We start from the raw sequence: 20,379 nt of genomic DNA on the forward strand, positions 1-20,379 counted from the left end.
CACATCCATTTAAATTTCCGATGTGGAATCTTTGCTTTTGTGTGGAACCCCCAACAGTCTCTTTTCCGGTCTATCCACACACAATGGTAGACCAAGATACATCAATGAGAAATGGTCCACTGAGCACCCAAGTATCGCTACTAGTCCTGCCGACCCTTCCTCACTCACTTGGATGCCCAGAAGTCTAGACTTGCGGAAGTTAGATCTCCGCCTTTAGCTTCAATAATTTGTCATCCTCAAAGGCACTAAAAACCAACATATCATCAACAAATTGAAGATGTGTAACCTCCAATCCCTGGATTCTAACTTTGAAGCCTTCAATCAACCCATGACATCGACCCTTCTCGATCATTCTGCTTGGAGTCTCTACGATGATTAGAAATAAGAATGGGGGAGAGAGGATTTTCCCATCTCAATCATCTGAATGATTTGAAAAAACCTTCCGAAGGCCCACTGACCAAGACGGAGAACCACGCCAAAGAAATACATTTCTAAATCCATCTCCGTCATCTATTCCCCGAACCATTCTTCCCATCAGATAATCTAGAAACTCCCAATCCACTCGATCATAAGCCGTTTCTATGTCTAATTTGCATACAATTCCTTTAGCTCAGATTTATGGTAATAATCCACCACTTCATGGCTATCAACATATTATCAATGATTTGTCTTTCTTGGATGAAAGCAGACCGATTGGTTGAACTGATTTTTGGTAACACGTTTTTCAAGAGCTCTGCTAGAACTTTAGCCAACACTTTATACAAGCAACCCACCCGGCTAATAAGGGCGTAACTCCGCTATATTTGTTGCTCCTTTCAAAGGGTATCTCCAAGGAAGCACAGTCGGTATCATCCACATCCTGAACACCAACTCATCTGGTCTAGGGCGATCCACTTCCTCCGACGCGTATAATCGCTTATAGAATTCCACTATCTCCTTCACGATTAAGTCTTTTTCCCTCCTCGATCACTCCATCAATCTATAGTGCACTTATTCTGTTTCCTCTCCTTCTGGTGCTAACTATACCATGGAAATAGGCAGTACTTTTGTCCCCCTATTTCGGCCAACAAGCTCTAGATCTCTGTCTCCAAAAAATTTCTTCCTGCAACACAATACAGTTATACTCTTCTTTCAAGGTTCTCATCACTGGCAATACCACATTCTTCCAGAAACGAAGTCCACGTGGATTCGGAAAAATAATAGATTTCATCCTAAATTTCGAGACTTCGTTAATGTTTTGGTCATAATAAGGGAAACATGCAACTTTTCAAATACAAAAGGCAAATTTTATGTTGATATATCGACATTTTGACAAAAAAACCCTGACAAAAATCAACTCAACTTGCTGAAAAGAGAATAACAATGAGATTCCTTTAAGATATTTCTAAAAAACGACAAAAATAAAAATAAAAATAAAAAGTAATGGCAACGGATCTTACCCGGATTTCAGTCATGATTTTGTGACAAAATGTTTCCATGATTTTACAAGATTTCGGCTGAAATTTCATACCATAACCCAAAACCGAAATCTAAAACATTGGCACCCATACCTTTCTTTCATGGAAGAGGCTGATCAGATCAACGTTGAAACCTAATATGGATGATAGAATAGTTTCAGCTTCCCTCAACAGCCAGCCATATAATAAAAGCAAACTATTTTCAAATTGGAGCTGCAAAGTATCTATAGCATCAATGCATCATGTTGGCTCACCAAGCCATCCTAGAGACTTTTTGCGATCTATTTGGGGATGGTTCACAATTTTAAGCACTTTGAAAATTGATTTTGAGGGTACCCACTCATAGCTAAGATTAGATTCTTTGGTTAGCTGTAAAAACTCACTCCCCACAACAGATCTCCTCTCGGCTCATGGTAGCATTTTCAATCAGATATAACCCCCATGAGAGGAACAAATGTATCCCTATTACAACACAAACCGGATCCATTAATCATTAACAACACAACCTCATAGATAAGAAACATATGCCTCACTGAGCATGTGCCCTATCTCATTAACCACATCATGCATTAAGTTTCACTCAAAACCCTACTAGAGTGTAGGAATTTCTCTATATTTGCATTAGTATCCTGCTAAACATCAATACTATCATAAGTTGAGGCATGGAGTTTGTAGCCTTCCCTTCATACATGAGAACTATGCTGAGTTTGCCTCGGCATCATGTTAACATCAATCTCAAAATCTGTGTTTTATAAGAAAAAGGTGTGGCTTTTGGACTTAAAATTGGAGCATCCAAGACAGGTGCAACATCTATTATACATGTACCGGGAACACATCACAAGATTTCTTTAACAGATGGTAAAAAAACACATAACATATCATATATATATATATATATGTTAACTTACCAACTTCTCCAAAAGCTTAAGCTGTTGGAGAAAGGCGTTATTTATCTTTTATACTTTAACACTCCCCCGCACGTGTGGCCCACTTGGCAAACACGTGGCACATGTGGACCCACTTTGGCCGACCATCGCATGTGGATTTTTGCTATCCGGGAGGTCTGAACTCGAGACCTTTGGCTTTGATACCATGTTAACTTACCAACTTCTCCAAAAGCTTAAGCTGTTGGAGAAAGGCGTTATTTATCTTTTATACTTCAACAATATACACCGTTGTTAATTTTAAATCATTAAGAAATATCCTGAAAAATGACCAATGAAATGTTCAGCTCTTGCTGTAAAAAATTCTCAAATGGCCAAAAACCCGATCTAACATGATCAAATACCATCATGTGCAGTTTTCCAAAGCTTGTTTCCTTTGGATTCATGCAATGAATGTTTTAGATAGAAACCTACATAGATACATTATATATCCATATATGTATTATTGTCATAAAAATGAAATGTGGCACTTCTCATGCCAATGACTTGCACATCTAACGGAAGCCCTCTCAAACTGAAGTTCCATCTTCCTCTTCCTTAGAAATAGAAAATATGAGAAAAAGGCATAGGGGCGATACCAAATAAGCTGCAAGCTTCAGAAACTCTTCAGTCTCTCTTGAAATTGCACCTACCCTAGACCAATCTCCACTATACCTGAATAAAGTGCCGCGACAATAAAACAGAACTTGTAAAATTACACATTTAGATGTATGAGATGATAAGAGAAAAGACAGTTTATTTGCTCAAACAAAGGGGGAAAAGACAGTTTATATATGATAAAATATGCCCATGAACTTCAAAATGGTTCAAGGACTTCTACGACTATTATCATTTCTCAAACTGCCCACATTTTTAGCAATGAGGGAATTAATTAAAATTGAATAGAGTTTCGCAATGTCCACACAAAGCTATAGATCATAGAAAAGATTTACGGGACAATTATATAAAAAAACAGCACTTGCTCCATCTTATATGGTAAAAAGCATTGAATTGAGTGCCAAATTTCAGCAGCAAATATGGAGGAATTAGACGAATAGAATTTCACAACTTTCAAAGGAAGGTAGAGTTTGTGAAAGACAACAATAAGATATATGTGATGATTGTAGAAACTCTATTCAGATACATGTGATGATTATAGAAACTACTTCCAGATATACATATTAATTACAGAAATGCTACTTTTTTTTTTTGAATGGTTACAGAAATGCTACTCACTCCATGTTTATATGGTCAAAATTGGTCTCATCTCCTTAAACTCCATCCATTTCCAAATTGTCAAAATGGCCGAACTAACTACAAATACGGAATGTTCAAACTTCAACAAAGATACAGGACATGTAAAATGCCACATTAAGGCTTTGGAGATTATTACAACAGCACCACTCACTCCATTGTATATGATAGATAATGCCCATTAATTTCAAGGGCCTTTAAGACTGCTAAACTTTAAGGCACCTAACCATTTATCAAAGTACCAGACTTCAAGGGGGGAAAGGTGCAGAATGAACTCCCAGTATAAATGAATAAAGTTTTGCAATGTTTAAACAATGATTGAGATTGCACGAGATAGCATTGAGATACACAAGACAACTACAGAAACACATTTACCCCCAATTATGTGATAAAAAAAACTAGCCATGAAATTCCAAGGGCCTCAACAAAAACTTCAGAAAGGTTCAATATTTCTCAATATACCGAGGCGTCAGGAAAAAAGGAAGAACAAACTCATATTGCTGCAGTGTTCTAAAACATTACAGTAAGATATATGGGATGATTAGATATCACTGCTCACTTCATGTTATATGATAAAAAAAAACACCCATGAGCTTCAACCGATCTTAAAACTTTTAGAACATTTACCATTGTTCAAAGTGCTCAGTTCAGCATAAAACGGAAGAACTAACACCCACTATATTGGGAAAAAATATTGCAATGATCAAATAAAAGAATAAAACTTGTAAGAGACAAAACTAACACACAGATATATATATATATATATATATATATATATATATATATATATATAGAGAGAGAGAGAGAGAGAGAGAGAGAGGAAACTGTTGGTGCGCTTAAGCTCACCAAACTTTTGGTGAGCTTAAGCGCCCCAATCACATGGGGGCCCACTTTGTTAGGTGATCCAAAGCATTCATTTTAAAGTCCCTTACATGGATAGGGGGTGTACCAAAAATCAGCTCCATAGGATCATCCTAACCCCTCCATTTGTGGAGGACAAAAATGGACAGACACAAATCTGCCCATTTTTGTCCTCCACAAATGAAAGGGTTAGGATGATCCTATTGAGCAGATTTTTGGTACACCCCCTATCTATCATAAGGCCTTTAAAATGAATGCTTTGGATCACCTAACAAAGTGGGCCCCCATGTGATTGGGGAGCTTAAGCGCACCATAGGTTTGGTGCACTTAAGCTCACCAACACTTTCCTCATATATATATATATGAGAAAACGGTTCCTACACATATGTGTAGAGAGTTCTCTACACACTAGCTTAAAATACAGTGGGGGCCCACATTGTTTGGGCGATCCAAGCCATCCATTTTAAAGGCCCTCACTTAGATAGGGTGTCTACAAAAAATCAGATCCATAGGATCATCCCAGCCCTACGATTTGTGGAGGTAAAATGGATGTCTTTAAACCTTCACAAATTGGTCCATTTTTTGCCTCCACAGTTCGAATGGTTAGGATGATCCTATGGATCTGATTTTTTGTGGACACCCTATCTATGTGAGGGCCTTAAAAATGAATGGTTTGGATCACCCAAATAATGTGGCCCCCACTGTATTTTGAGCTAGTGTGTAGATAACTTATCTACACATATGTGTAGGAACCTTCTCTCTCTCTCTCTCTCTCTCTCTCTCTCTCTCTCTCTCTCTCTCTCTCTCTCTCTCTCTCTCTCTCTCTCTCTCTGAGTTAAGTGAAGCTACACATACGTGTAGCTAACTTAGCTACACCGACGGCTTAAAATACAGTGGGCCCACATTATTTGGGTGATCCAAACCATTCATTTGATAGGACCTCACATTGATAGGGTGTGCCCAAAAAATCAGCTCCATTGGATGATCTCAACCCTTCAAACTGTGGAGGCAAAAATGGACAGATTTGTGAAGGTTTTTACACGTCCATTTTTGCCTCCACAAATCGTAGGGTTGGGTGATCCTATGGAGCTGATTTTTTGGGCACACCCTATCTATGTGAGGGCCCATCAAATGAATGGTTTGCATCACCCAAACAATGTGGGGCCCACTGTATTTTAAGCCGTCGGTGTAGCTAAGTTAGCTACACGTATGTGTAGCTACACTTTTCTCATATATATATATATATATATATATATATATATATATATATATATATATAGAGAGAGAGAGAGAGAGAGAGAGAGAGAGAATTCTCATGGGACTTTATGTTAAGACTTCAGACATTAAGATGTATGTGGCAACACCTACATTGGACCATCTACTCTAGTTTCTATTTATAGGGATAATTAGAAGTAGTCGATTCTTCTGAGATCCTTTGTATTCCTCCCTATCTTAGGTATTGTATCTAGGGATAGGATTGATGCCTTGTTCCCTTTATTATAATATCTTCTTCTTTCTTAACACACCGGTAGGGGTCCTGCCTGACCCCAGTTTACAAATAATAAAAAATGTAGGTGGCAATTTCAAAAATAGTGCCCTAGTTAAATGGTCACCCACCATTTCTCTTAGTGCCAAATTACATTGAAAAATGGAAGAACCAACTGCTTGGAAGATTAATGTTTTGTTTTCCCAAGAAGTTCAAGAAATCTACCACTTACGAGTTTAAATAAATTTACAAAATGCAAATAAGCTTGTCATAAAAAAATCTGCCGGGGCCATTTATTGTTCATTTTTTTAAGATGGAAAATGATATGGGGATGCTTCTTATGGGACAACCTTGAAGGACTGCCAACTACACTTGACAGCAAAACAATTAAGTTTGTAACAGTCCTAAACATCCAATTGGAGCAATTTTGTGAAGTGCAAATGTACAGTCAAAAAAGTGTACCGAGGGCCCGCATTTCCATCAGCGATGAGTAAACTGGCTGAACTCGTTGCATCCATGTAGCACCTTCCAATGAAGCTACGAGCTAGAAAACGAGGTGGAATTGTAACGACACTTCTTTTAAGTAAGGAAAAAGAACCTGATAAAGAAAAAAAGATGAAGAGAAGAAAGGAATTTGATATCCAAATTAATTTTGTCTATTGACTTTGCTGAGAAGTGCATCACGTCCAGGAAAAGGATTCAAGCTCCCCTTGGGATTTTGTTTCTGAATTCCATCACCTCTATCTTTCTTCAATCCAACAACTGTTTTTAGCTTCTGCATCTGCATACCCCTTTTTAATCTGTGTCTCTCCCTCCTTTGCTCCCTCCTGCCTCTAACAATCTCCTCTTTAAAATCATCCTCATCAGCATCATAAAACCTAACACCCTTACTCAAAATTCCCACCTTTCTCCCTTCCAAAAGACCCATTTTTTTAGCTTCAAAAACTCTTGATTCTTTACCCAATAACCGTAATTTCTCCTCTGTCCCTATCTCAGAATCCCTTTCAAGAGTACCCATTTCTTCAATCTGAGATACCTTGGAATATGTTCTAGAAGTAACCAATTTTCCCCCACTGTCTAATCCAAAATCTTTCTTCAAAGGACCCATGTATGATAACCCAGAATCCCTGTTCAAAAATCCCAACCTACTCTCACTCTTAAGTCCATAATCCTTCTTCAATCTGCCTGTTTCTTCAATTTTAGAATCCCTCAACCCCGATTGCTGCAAAAACCCCATTTTTCTCTCACTATTCAATACCAAACCCTTCTCAGAAGAACCGGATTTCCCCACCTTTGAAACCCCAACAACGCTCCCCAACTCTCCGATCTCAGAAACCCTAAGTCTCGGAATTCGACCACCCTTTGATGTCCCGAGTAGCATAAAGTCGACTCTGCTCCATGCGACCTTGTCGTCATTGTCCCAACCGAACCTCTCGCTGATTTCTAACAGATCCGAAACAGGGCTTTCAGACCTTGATGCCCTTGGATCCTCGCCCTGCAAGAGTTTGTCGGCGAATTCCCATTCCAATCGGTCTCTGTAAAATGGGTCTTGCAGGACTTCATCAGCAAGCTTCGCCCATTCTTCAAAGTCGCGAGCTCGGAGGTTTTTTGAGACCCATTTGAGGTATTTGGAAGGAAGGGTTCCAAGCATTTTTCCTTTGTGTTTACCGAAATCTATGATTCTATCTCTTGCAGGGATTTTTGCCGAAATGGGTTTTCGATGGATTGAGGAGATTGGTTTGAATGATTGGGAAAGAGTTAGAGAAGGAGAAAAAGAAAGAGAAGCAGAATGAGAAGGAAAGCACCCAAAGCAAAGTAGAGTCATTGAAGAGAGAAAATGAAACAGAAAAGTGTGGGAAAAGGAGGATGGGGAGCCTTGTGTCTTTATCCAGGTAGGCAGAACTCAAGTCTTTCTGTTAGTTTTTCCTGAATTCAGAAGGTGTTTCCCATATTTCAATATTCTAAAATCTCTAAAGCTCTAAAGAAACTTACATAAACTTATTTCTAAATGCTATCAAGAAAAAACCCAAAAGTTCTTTTCCAAAATAGATACAAATCACATACCCATTCAACTAGGATTTCTCATATTGAAGAAATGGGTTCTATGGAAAGGGATTCTGAGTTAGGGACAAAGGAGAATATAGGGTTCCAGGGTAAAGAATCAAGAGATTTTTAAGCTAAAAAAATGGATCTTTTGGAAGGGAGAAAGCTCTAAAGAAAGTTAAAGAAATCTCCCAAGCTCTAAAGAAACTTATTTCTCAATGCAATCAAGATAAAACATAAAAGTACTTGTCCCAAAAAAAAAAAAAGTTCTTGTCCAAAATACATACAAATCACAAACCCATTCAACCAAGGTTTCTCAGATTGAAGAAATGGGTTCTTTGGAAAGGGATTCTGAGTTAGGGACCGAGGAGAAAATAGGGTTTTTGGGTAAAAACTAATGAATTTTTTAAGCTAAAAAAATGGGTCTTTTGGGAGGAAGAAAGGTGGGCTTTTTTAGTAAGGGTTTTAGGTTTTGGAAATGTCCCAAGCTCTAAAGAAAGTTACAGAAACTTATTTCTCACTGCTATCAAGAAAAAACGCAAAAGTTCTTATACAAATCACAAACCCAATCAACCATTTCCTAAGCAAGAACAAAGAATTAAGATACTAGATATGTAATTCATTGAAAGAAAAACCCTAACACAAAATAATGTGAGGTAAAAAGAAAAAAAGAAGACCTTACCCAGCATCAATGAATCCCAATCCGAGAATAGCAACAGCTGATCGAGCAAGAAACACGTTTGAAACTCTTAGAGGAAAAATGGGCTGTTGGGTTTTTGCATTTTGGCCAAGATTTTCCTTTTTTGCTGATGTGGGTTTGAATTTTCTGCCATTTTTCTTGAGAAAAAGATAAGGTGAGAGTCTGGAAGAGATAACGCTCGTCTCTGAAATCAGCATTTTTTTTCAGTTTTTGCTCTCCAGGCACATACCTAGCCAAAAGAGATCCATGGGCCCCACCCTAAGTCTCAGTTATAGTGGGGCCCAGTTCATAGGATGATCCAAACCGTTCATTTATTGGGCCACAGCATAAATAGGATATACACCGTAGATCATCTCCATAGGACGATCCTAATGCTCTGATCTGTAGAGGTTCCTATAATGTACAGACCCTCTATGGATCGGAGCGTTAGGATCGTCCTATGGAGATGATCTACGGTATACAGCCAGTTTATGTTGTGGCCCCAACAAATGGACGGTTTTGATCATCCTTTTGAAGTGGGGCCCGCTGTACATTTAGAAAAATACTGGTCTTGGCTTCCTACACCATATTAAATCTCCTTATTTGATTCAACAACTTTGAACCTAAGGTAGCTGCAAAGCTAAGAAATCAATTTTACTTGTCTTGTTTTCACTGTCTATCGATCTGAGCTTAAAATTTTAAGTTCCTGTTCATTATAGAAATCAGTTTCCTTGTTTTTACTATTTAATTTTACTTGCTTCCATATCTTGAATCTCATAATATTTTTCTCTTTTTTTTTTTTATTATTTTGACATTTATTTCTTATCCCATCTTCGAACTTTAAGCATCTCTACAGCAGTTCTAAAGCCGTGACATTTGTGTTTCAGGTTAACTTATGAATTTTAGGTTGTGTAATTTGTTTTAAGGGATTTGCTAGCGTCCATCGCAAAAGGCATTTCGAAGATGGGCTGTTGCATGTGAGAGCAGCCACCTTGTGAATGAAGACAAAATATGCGGAAAAGTGAGTCTGTGCGGCTGCTCTCACATGCAATAGCGTGGCTGCACTCACATGCAATAGCGCTGAGACATTTTTTTTTCTTCCCACAGTCGGTGTCAATCTGTTGCGGCTAAAATTGGTGATCTGCTGAGGTGGCTTTGGAAGAGAGAAGATTTGCTTGCGAACGGGAACAAAAGGTCGGAGACCTACCAGGAGTTGGTTCTCCGAGAAGGCACTCCAATGCTTAAGTCAGTGACTAGCAATAGATAATAAAGTTCTCACTATGAACAGTAAATCTAGGGAATTGAACCCTTTTGAGCTTTAGAAGGCTATTTATAGTTAGTTGAGGCTAAAGAGGCATTAGGATTGAGATTATACTAATGCCCTTGGGTAAGATTTCTTAATCAACCTCAGACACGTGTCAGCCTGTGATTAGGCCGTCTTTTTTACTCCATCAACAGCCTATTTAAGTTGGGCCCAAGAAATTTGGGCCCATTTGGATACCTCATATTTTGTATTTGGATTTGGGAGAATTATATGGTGCCCAACCGTCAAGTAGCGTGAAGGTGGTACTTCAAAAGTACCACCCTTGATATTTGATCCAACACCACCTCTTAAAAAGTGCGCTGTTGTTGGATCAAATATCAAGGGCAGTTTTACGCTACTTGACGGTCGGGCATTATATAAAAACTGGATTTAGAATTGAGTTTTTTTTTTTTTTTTTGGGCGGGGGGGGGGGTGGTTTCGTACTGGAGGAGAGAGGTTGAGGAGCAAAGAGGGTGAAGGAAACTGCCACATCTGTGGATTTCCAATTACTTAAATCCAAATCAAATTCTTCTCTGCATCCAAACGGTTTAGTGGATTGGATTATTGAATAATGTGGGCCCACTATATATTTTTTAAGATGAGTTCTAAACTGAAGGGCGCCCTTGCAAAAAAGGGATGAAAGGGTGTCCCCACTGGCTGTAAATCACCAAAGCGCATTAATGTTCTTTGAAAGGCCCTTTTTTGCAAGGGCGCCCTTCAGTTTAGAACTCCTCTTAAAAAATATATACCTTGGCACGTACATGCGGAAACTGTATAAAAACTCTGTTTTATAGTAGGGATTGCCCTAGTTTAGGGGCTTTACAAGGAGTATGTATAAAAATCCATTGAATTATAACTAAAGTTTATGATTTGGAATTACATATGGGTCTCATTAGAGACCCATATGGAGTTTAGGAGGCCCATTTATAGCTTTTCCCCCTTCTGGAGGGAAGATGGGGTTAAAACCATAACCTCAATGTTGCAATACTTATGTCCTAACCTCTTGAGGTAAAGGCTATTCTTTTCTAGTCCATTCACAATGAAGCATGGTTTGAATTCCAAACTATGAATAACTAGTGTTAATAGAAAAGAATGTTATTAATCACCCTTTTGGCTAAATTTAGTTGTCTTTTTCACTATATACAGATTGATTGTGTAATTGAAAACCCTTCTCATTCTACCACCTGAAGAGCAGATGAAATTGGCAAAAACAGGAGAATGAGAATCGAACGAATCACATGACAATTCAGCAGATCAGTCTCATGCCAAATTGAGATCCGATTAGGAGAATTGAGGCATGCGATGAATCAATAGCTCAGAGACATCTTAAAAGTACATCTTTTTCATCACCCTTGATCAACAGCCCAAGATCGTCCCATCAAGGTGGGACTAAGGACAAAAGGCTAACTCGTGACAACCAATAAGATTTACAAACCCAATACATGTTTTAAAGGAATATTACATAATTTCAAAGTAATTAATTATGTTTTCACCTACAATGTCTTAGTACTAACTAAAAATAATTATCATACGCCATGCAAAAAACCAGCTACAAGGGCGCCCACATGTGGGATATGATTTTTTCACCCTCTCCAACATTTCCACCCTTCTTGGTTTTTGGTTTTAGGCTATGTTTATTTTCATTTCGGAAATGATTTTTTCAGCCTCTCACAGGCTCGCCTGTCTGCATTACTGTTGGCCGATCTCAATACAACTCAACTCTACTCAACTAAGCCTTTGTCCCAAACTAGTTGGGGTCAACTAAGCCTTTGGCCGATCTCAATACATGTTGAAAAAAAAAATAACATGAAATTCCACTACTTGCTCCTAGATCTCATCGACCATAGCATAAACCTTACCTTCGAAGGTGAGGGTGGCTTTCATCCAGCCATCTGATTACATTTGGCGAGCCTCCCTCTACAATCAACCTCCTTAGTGTATACCATTGAGTCATTGACTATCATTAAACATCATTACATTATATTCTTTCTACAATCATTCTCTTCAACCAGATCTTTTTAGCTTTTCTGTTTTTACATTAAGTGTAGGTGGGGTTTTTCCTGTGAGGTTATTCTGTATAAGGTTTAAGAAAGCGAGCCAAGAGAGTGAGTGGAACTTGTTGGGAACTCCGCCAACAAAATTATTGTAACTTAAATTCATGGTTTGGGCAATGGGCTGTTATATTGGCCGGTATTTCACCTTGATATGAATTAAGGCTTAGATCGAGATAACGCAAATAGGATAGACGACTCATGTGTGGGGGTATTTGGCCCTAGAATTGATTGTTTGTGAGGTCAATTTCATTGAGGAAGGTGAGATTTGTTATGTGGGGGGCCATGGGTCCAACTAAGACTTGATCGGCGAGGTTCAAGGCAATGACCCTTTGCGACTGGCGACGCTGCATGTGACTCCCTGCCATTGGCAGAAATGGAGAGATTTGTTCCATGAGGTCAAGGCGCCCTTAGGATCAGTAATTACATATTTGAAGGCGAGCAAAGCTAGTCGATCGGTTTCGTTTCCTGTGGTGCCAGATTGTACTGATAAGAAAAGCAGAGAATGGAGGGTGACATGGAAGACCTTCTAGTTGTGAATATTATTTGTGTAAGACGTACCGGCCCATGAATATCGCTGCTACGGAGCAAAACAAATTGAATTAGTCTCGGGAAGTGATATATCCGCCTCTTTTGATTACTTGGGACACCCAGCAGCAGTGTATCCTCTGATGTGGGGCTGATTGCCATGTACCCTTCTGCTGGGTGTCCCAAGCAATCAAAAGGGCGGATATATCACTTCCCATTAGGCTCTGTCGACTGGGATGTTTATTCTTCTTATCGACTTGACATGAAGAGAAAGGTATATCAATTTTATTCACTTATCCAATGAAACCAATGATTTGTTGTTGGAGCAGATAGCAAGGACTATTTCAACGGACATGGGTTTGTTTTTCTTTCGAATAGATTCACATCTTTCATTAATGTTATGTTTCTTTCAATATAAAATGTGTGTAAAACAAATTTTACACCCATTTTTAAGTTGAAAATGGGTCTAAAATTTGTTTCTCGCCCATTCTATGTCAAAAGAAGCGGAGATATTGGAAATTATTTGATGTAGTGAGTAATAAGCTCTGGTTGTTCGCTGTTCGCCTATCAAGAATTCTACCTCCTGGCTAATTTTGTTCCACTTAATCACTCTTTTATAGCCACATATATTTCTAGCTAAGGAATGGGAAATCTTTCTCCTATTACATCAATCAAATGTTTCATTTCATTTGGTAAAAACCATCTCTTTCTCAACAATACTTTTGTCATTTGATCCAATAGCTTAGATCTGTTCTTCCCTCTACTTTTTCTCCCTACAATTCGATTCGATTGTGTACAGCAAAGACATCAATGGCCATTATATAAGGCAATCATTTACGATCGACTTGATAATTAATATAAGAATTATAAATCAAGCAAGTAATCGTGCAAGTTTCCCTATCTTTTGAATCAAAATCATGTGATAATTGTGAGAAGATTTATAGTTTGAGGTTAATACTTATCCAAATTAATTCCAATAAGCACGGACTGTTCTAAACATGGCCCGCATGTTGAATGATCAGAGCGGTTGATTAGACGAGCTGCGGCAAGCTACATTATTGAAAAAAGAAATCCATAAAGGATACCTTTGGATCAAGAGGCTAGGATCATCTGATCATGGTACCCGACCAAATCAATGGACGAGATCACCCACCTCTGGACACATAGCAGCGGGCCAAAGGTAATAACCCAATTTTTTTCTTATAACTAAAGAAATATGCATCTAGGATTTCAAGCACTAGAAAAAAAAAAGATCTTCCCTTGCATTTATTTTAATATACATACAAACAACTATGGACCCTTACACTCAAGTTTCTACTCACAATCAAAATGAAAGTGCAAGCAATTTGCTACAGTTGTGATATGGAAGCAACATAAAAGAGAACCAAGAAGGGAGAAAGGGGCTTCACATGACAGTATTTAAAGGCATTGATAACCACCTATGGAATTATTATACCACTATTCAATTGAGTCTATTGTTCTTTTCTCTTTTTGTCCCTTTGCCATGCATGTTCCTATGGCTTGAAGAAGGGGCATTCAAATGTGGGACACCATGAGTGGGCAGGCCATGATTTTACATTTTTGTTCTTCTTTTAAGGCATGTTTGGCAACCATGATATTTTTTTTTACATGAAATATTAGCTTTGCCCCAAATAAATCACAAAACCAACAAATAATAGGAGGAAAAACACAGAATTTGGCAAAGGAGAATGATATCTGCACTCCATTCTAAAAAACACAGAATTTGGCGAAGGGGGGTGATATCTGCACTCCATTCTAATAATAATGGCACCTCTCTATATTTAGACTCTTTTAGTAAGTTGCCAATATCAAAACAGCAAGTGTGGAAGTCATTTCCCTTTGGCAGAAAACAGGAAGTAAACATGTATTGGTTTATACATATGGAAAGATTGTATTAGATATTCTTTCACCTTATTACAAGCAATGAAATTTTATGCATTGGTAAGCGTGACTTTTGTTGGATAGGATTCTGTTGCGTGACTGGATTAGGATGAAATAAACTAGTTTATCTATCTGCTATTTTTAGATTTTTCTCTTTAGTGGTTTACTATAGGTACGACTCTTATAGATAAGGGTTATCTAGATTAGATTTTTTCATAACATGTACATGGCATTTATATTAAAGGAATGAAGAAACTTATTTGAGAAATCGTGTCTCTGTGATCAAATCCGTTACAAACCGATTTAGGTTCGTAACATATTCTATTATTTTGACTTCATGTAATGATGGTCTTAAGCCTAAATTTAAGAGCAGAACCTAAGTAATCTTTTAGTTACTTGAATTTTCATGACCATGGACCATGTAACTCAAAAAAGCATGCAACCATGATTCTAACTAGACCAATTTGTCTCCTTGTATGGTAAACTGTCTCCCCTCTCCATTTCGCATAATTTGGTCCCTAGCATGTGTATGGGCCCTCACAACTTCCTCCATTGATCACCTATAAAACCCACCCATCTAACATTTCCATTTGTCACCAAACAATTTGTTCAAACCTCGATTCTACTGGAAAACCACCATGGTTTCCGATCAAAACCATTCCAGACATGTTGTTGTGATCGGCGGGGGGCCTTCGGGGCTAGTCACGGCAAGGGAGCTAAGGAAAGAAGGTCACACGGTGGTTGTCATGGAGCAAAACCATGATATTGGAGGGCAATGGCTCTATGACCCAAGAGTGGAAAGTGAGGATGCCTTAGGGAAAGGCAGTGTCCTAAAAGTTCATAGTAGTATCTATGCCTCCCTTAGGCTCACTTCCTCTAGGGAGATTATGGGCTATACAGACTTCCCTTTTATGTCCAAGAAGGGTAGAGATATGAGGAGGTTTCCTAGTCATAGAGAGCTTCTGTGGTATCTTAAGGACTTTTGTGAGTGGTTTGGATTGAGAGAGTTTATAAGGTTTAACACTAGGGTGGAGTATGTGGGCATGGTCAATTCAGATGAATACTGTAAAGATATGAAATGGGTTGTCAGAAGCAGAGATAGAAAGAGTGAAAAGGTGATGGAAGAGGTCTTTGATGCTGTTGTTGTGGCCACTGGGCATTATTCTAAGCCTAGGCTGCCAACCATTAAAGGTATGTGCAGGTTTTTTCTAATGGGTGCAACCCATTTTTTCTGATTTCAAACGTGTGCAGTATCAATCAGTTCTATTTTAAGATTCAATGGTTTCATTCTCCTCTCCCCTTTTTTCTTGCTTAGTTTCTGCAATTTTCCAAATTCTGGGAGAATAAGAAACATCAGTTTCATGAGCTAAACAACCCATGAATCTATTTTTCAAAATCAACAATAACAATTTTCTTCTTCTTTTGACTTCAATGAAGAAAAAGTCCAAATTGTGAGTTTGATTCTTTCCTTATGTTGTCTGTTTTGATGGATTTCGTGTGTGTGTATGTGTGAAAAAGGGATGGATACATGGAGGAAGAGGCAGATACATAGTCATGTTTACAGGGTACCTGAGCCATTCCAAGATGAGGTATGCAACATCCTTCTTGTTAGAATATGTGGGATCCAACAGTTGGATTGGGTAAGATCTCACCGTTGGATCATCTTGGAGGTAGATTGAGTAAGTTGGCTAAATGAGGCAACTAGATAAATTAGGCACGTGGATTAGAAGAGGTATGCACTTGCCTAGATAAATTAGGCTAGTGGATTAGAAGAGGTATGCAACTAGATAAATTCCAGGGGGAGCTATGCAACATCCTCTTCTAATCCACTTGCCTAATTCATCTAGTTGCCTCATTCTCTTGCTTGTCTCTTCTAATTCACTTGTCTAATTTATCAAGTTGCCTCATTTAGCCAACTTACCCAATCTACCTCCAAGATGATCCAACGGTGAGATCTTGACCCAATTCAAATGTTGGATCCCACATATTCTAACACTTCTCTTGTCCTAATCTGACACTAGATGCTCCTAAAGATACTTGAAAGGTATTATTCATGTCGCGTGTTGGGGCCCATTGATCTTGATAGTGTCCAATGTTCTAAAGTAGAATTAACATTCTAAAATGAGATTTCGCCGTGATTAGGATAATGATCCCATATGGAACTCCTAACACAGAAAAATCTAAAACTCCTACATGAAAAAAATTGCCAATTTAAGTGTCATGTCAAAATCCAAAGGCAACATCAGATGGGGACACGCTCAGACTCTCAAACGTATGAGGAGGGTTTGAAAACTCATACTTGGATAAAACTCGGCCAAGGTAAAACTGAGTTAACTCTTGTGTTTCAATTGTTTCAATGATTGGCGCATTCAATTTTTCATTAACTCGGGGAGTAAAAGAGTAATTGATTGGCTCAGTGGTTCCAAAACCGAGTCAACTAGGGTTGGTGAACGAGTGACTCTGAGTCTTTTAGCACTTTCTTGAAAACTTGGACTTAATAAAACTATGACTCGCCGAGTTAGGGCCCACTTGGGTTGGGTCTCAAGTGCGGGTTCTTGTGAGGGACATTAGAGTAGACTAATCAATGGTTAACTTGTGTTTGGGGCAAGTAAAAGGAATTTTTGATTGACTCACTAGCTCCAAAACCAAGTCAACTAGGGTGGGTCAATGGTTGACTCTGAGTCTTTCACTTTCCTAAAAACTCTGAGTTAATTAGACCAAGACTCGGGTAGTCAGGGCCCACTTGGGTCTTCTATGTGGGATTCTTATAAAGGCCACTAGACTAATCAATCCTTGTCTCCTTGAGCCTAGCTGACTCAGTTAAGGGTGGGCCAGCTCATTTGATTTTCTCAAATGTGGAAATAAGAAATGTCTACATGGATGTTACCTAATTACCTGATAGTGTAAATAAGAAATTAAGGGCCACCTTTTGGATGCCACCAAAATTTATTCTTATCTGCAAAAAAGATTATCTTAAATTTAATTTTATATTCAAATGGGGAATTAAAGCCTCTTTAGAAGCCTTTAACTATAACATTTCTAAATTTATTATTACCATTATTTATAACTAATCATATTTAACTTCAAAACCATCTGCACTTAAGATTTAGAGGTATCCAAAGAGGCCCTAAGCTTTTATTCACTAACCATTTTGATGTTCACCACACTACAGGTAGTTGTTGTTGTTGGGAATTCCCTAAGTGGACAAGATATATCCATGGAGCTTGTGGGTGTTGCAAAAGAAGTTCATCTAAGTGCCAAGTCCCTTGAAATCACAGAGGGATTATCAAAAGTCATGTCCAAAAATCACAACCTACATATTCATCTAGAGGTATTTTAATACATAATATTTGTACAAACATTTGTAATTTTGCTAGCCCTCAATTGGTCCAAAACAGGAGGGATTGGGGATTCCGCATGATTGAATTAAAACCATTGATAAAAACTTGATAAATGGTTATGATTCAAACCAAGGGTACTTGCATCAACTGATACATTGTAGTTGTATTCACATTTCCTATACTCATAGTTTGGATTAACATTGAAAAATATATGAAATGCAGATAGATAATCTTTGCGAGGACGGGCAGGTTTCATTCATCGATGGCTCGTGCGTTGTTGCGGACTCAATTATTTATTGTACAGGGTAATTAGTACAAAAAGAATGCATTGTTCTCTAACATGATCTTCAGGGGACTCATTTGAATAATTAGTGCCATTGGATTTTTCTATGCTAATCAAGGTTAGGCAAGCAATCTAAGTCCAAAATGAGGACATGATTGGTCGAAAACTCATGACTCTGATGATTGAATGGGTCTCACACCTTGTGTTAAATTTCTATAGGAATTATAATTTTATTGAGATAGAATGATTATCTTCATAATAATGAGAATAATATTCTATTATAATGTTTTCTTTGTAGGTATTCATATTCATTACCATTTCTTGACACCAAAGGAATAGTGGCGGTGGATGATGATAGAGTGGGACCTTTGTTTGAGCACACTTTCCCCCCATCACTTGCACCATCTCTCTCCTTTGTGGGTATTCCTAGAAAGGTAATTAACCCTTTTTTACAGATTTATAATACCCAAAAGTCTTTCATATTGATTAGAAATTTACAGTTGCTTTGAACCACGATGAAAGGATCCTTACCCAGATGACTACATGAAGGAAACTAAAGTCCTTTCAACTCTATCTAGAGCTCTTGTTTGATAAGCTTCTTTTCTAATTTGGTTGTAGATAATTGGGTTTCCTTTCTTTGAATCACAAGCAAGATGGATTGCTCAAGTACTGTCTAGGAAAAGAAGTCTGCCATCATGGGATGAAATGATGAAGTCCATCAAAGAATTCTACTACTCATTGGATTTAGCTGGCATACCAAAGCACAAAACACATGAGATTGCTAATTTTGAGGTAATAGTGTCTTTTCTCAGTCCATTATTAAGTTCTTTACAAAAAAAATGATTAGATGGGGAAGGAAGGACATGTATCTAGATCTGATTTCTGATTATTGTACTTTAATTCATTTGTTTAGTGTTAATTGCAAATTTAGAGGCAAAACCCAATTGGAATATTAGACACTTACAGGTCCTTAAACCATTTAGATCAATCCTCAAATGGGGAATGATCTAGTATTACAACACAGATCTGTCATGGCCCCAAAATCACAATGATCTGATGACCGTACCCCCCCTACTGGGTCATTGCAAATCCAAAGGGCAAATAGACCAACTGGGGATGGTCTAGATTGGTAAAAACGATGCCCACCTATGCAATACAAGCATGATTAATTATATTATTAGAGGAATGCTTAGTGGGGCACAACCTCTTTGTAATACAATGAAGAACACCCACTAGTACATAGTTGGCTCCACCTTAGATTGATCCAAGCCGTTTATCTAATGGGCTCTATGTAAATCCCCACCTTATGTACATATTAGGGTTTGTAAGTATTGGAACTAATCTTCTATCTGCACTAAAATGTTCTTTATGTTGTTGCAGTATTGTGATAAATATGGAGATTATTGTGAGTTCCCACATTTGGAGCAATGGAGGAAAGAAATAGTTTTGGCAACTTTGAAAAATGCTGATGAAAATTTGGAAACTTACCGTGAGACATGGGATGATGATGACCGGCTTCAAGAGGCTCTTCAAAGCCCTCATTTCACTCAGCTTGGATCCAAACCCTTTGCTCTCTAAAACCCATTTGTTATCCATGGATTATATTGACTAAATTATTATTTTTAAGTATACTCCAGGGTTGAAGATTCATCTGCTCTGGAGAACAGGAAAGAAAGGAAAAAGAAAAAAGGAAATACCTTTTTGTTTGGATTTCTTTCACTTCTTTGAGTTTCATCTGTTGCACAAATTCACAAAATACCATTTTGTTGATTTTAATTTCATTACTTTGTTACAAAATTTACTCCAAAAGGATGGAAATATAATCATGCATGTGATGTTGTTTTGAGTGAATTATTAATGAAAAGGCCATAGCTCTAATTTTTATGTGGTTGTTTGAGTAATTCTAGAGAAACATGGGCATGCCACACTTGAGACTAATGGGCCTTGGGAATGACTACATTGGGTCTTTTCTTCCAAAATAAGAAATCACCCTTCGGCTTAGACCATGTTTGGCAACCCTGATTTTTTTTTCATGGAATATTAGATTACCAAGTGGTGTGAGAGGGGTAGGGAGAGTGGGAGAGGGATAGAATTGAGAAGGCATGAGTGAGGAGATGGTACCAAGTAGCCGAAAAATAAGGAAACAAAATATGCTCCATTCAAAATAGAGTTTTTTCTTTCCTTATTTTTCGGTGTCTCGGCATCATCTCGACACATGCCCTCTATTCTCTCCCCATCCCACCCCCACCCTCCTTGGCCCTCTACCAT

General features: G+C 38.1%; 2 protein-coding genes across 3 annotated transcripts; one reads left to right on the forward strand and one right to left on the reverse strand.

Moving 5' to 3' along the window:
* Positions 1-2,915: 2,915 nt before the first annotated feature.
* Positions 2,916-8,845, reverse strand: LOC143857167 (golgin family A protein). 2 transcript variants are annotated; one of them, XR_013238497.1, is made up of 3 exons: positions 8,707-8,845; positions 6,444-7,907; positions 2,916-3,055 (listed from the first exon to the last, which is right to left on the reverse strand). XR_013238497.1 is itself a non-coding variant. In XM_077367553.1 (2 exons), exon 2 carries the CDS (start codon positions 7,804-7,806, stop codon positions 6,628-6,630), a length of 1,179 nt encoding a protein of 392 aa, XP_077223668.1. In that variant the 5' UTR covers positions 7,807-7,907; positions 8,707-8,845; the 3' UTR covers positions 6,369-6,627. The 2 variants fall into 2 exon arrangements, 1 of the variants encoding a protein (XP_077223668.1); XM_077367553.1 differs by lacking the exon at positions 2,916-3,055 and having other exon boundaries at positions 6,369-7,907.
* Positions 8,846-15,002: 6,157 nt separating this feature from the next.
* Positions 15,003-19,962, forward strand: LOC143863732 (Flavin-binding monooxygenase family protein). The gene is made up of 7 exons (XM_077374492.1): positions 15,003-15,678; positions 16,006-16,076; positions 17,660-17,818; positions 18,051-18,133; positions 18,410-18,545; positions 18,730-18,903; positions 19,492-19,962. Exons 1-7 carry the CDS (start codon positions 15,126-15,128, stop codon positions 19,687-19,689), a joined length of 1,374 nt encoding a protein of 457 aa, XP_077230607.1. The 5' UTR covers positions 15,003-15,125; the 3' UTR covers positions 19,690-19,962.
* Positions 19,963-20,379: the final 417 nt, after the last annotated feature.

The sequence above is a fragment of the Tasmannia lanceolata genome, unplaced genomic scaffold (assembly GCF_043159265.1).
Source record: "Tasmannia lanceolata isolate RefF3 unplaced genomic scaffold, GAP_Taslan_0.1 ptg000003l, whole genome shotgun sequence".
Classification (NCBI taxonomy): Eukaryota; Viridiplantae; Streptophyta; class Magnoliopsida; order Canellales; family Winteraceae; genus Tasmannia; species Tasmannia lanceolata.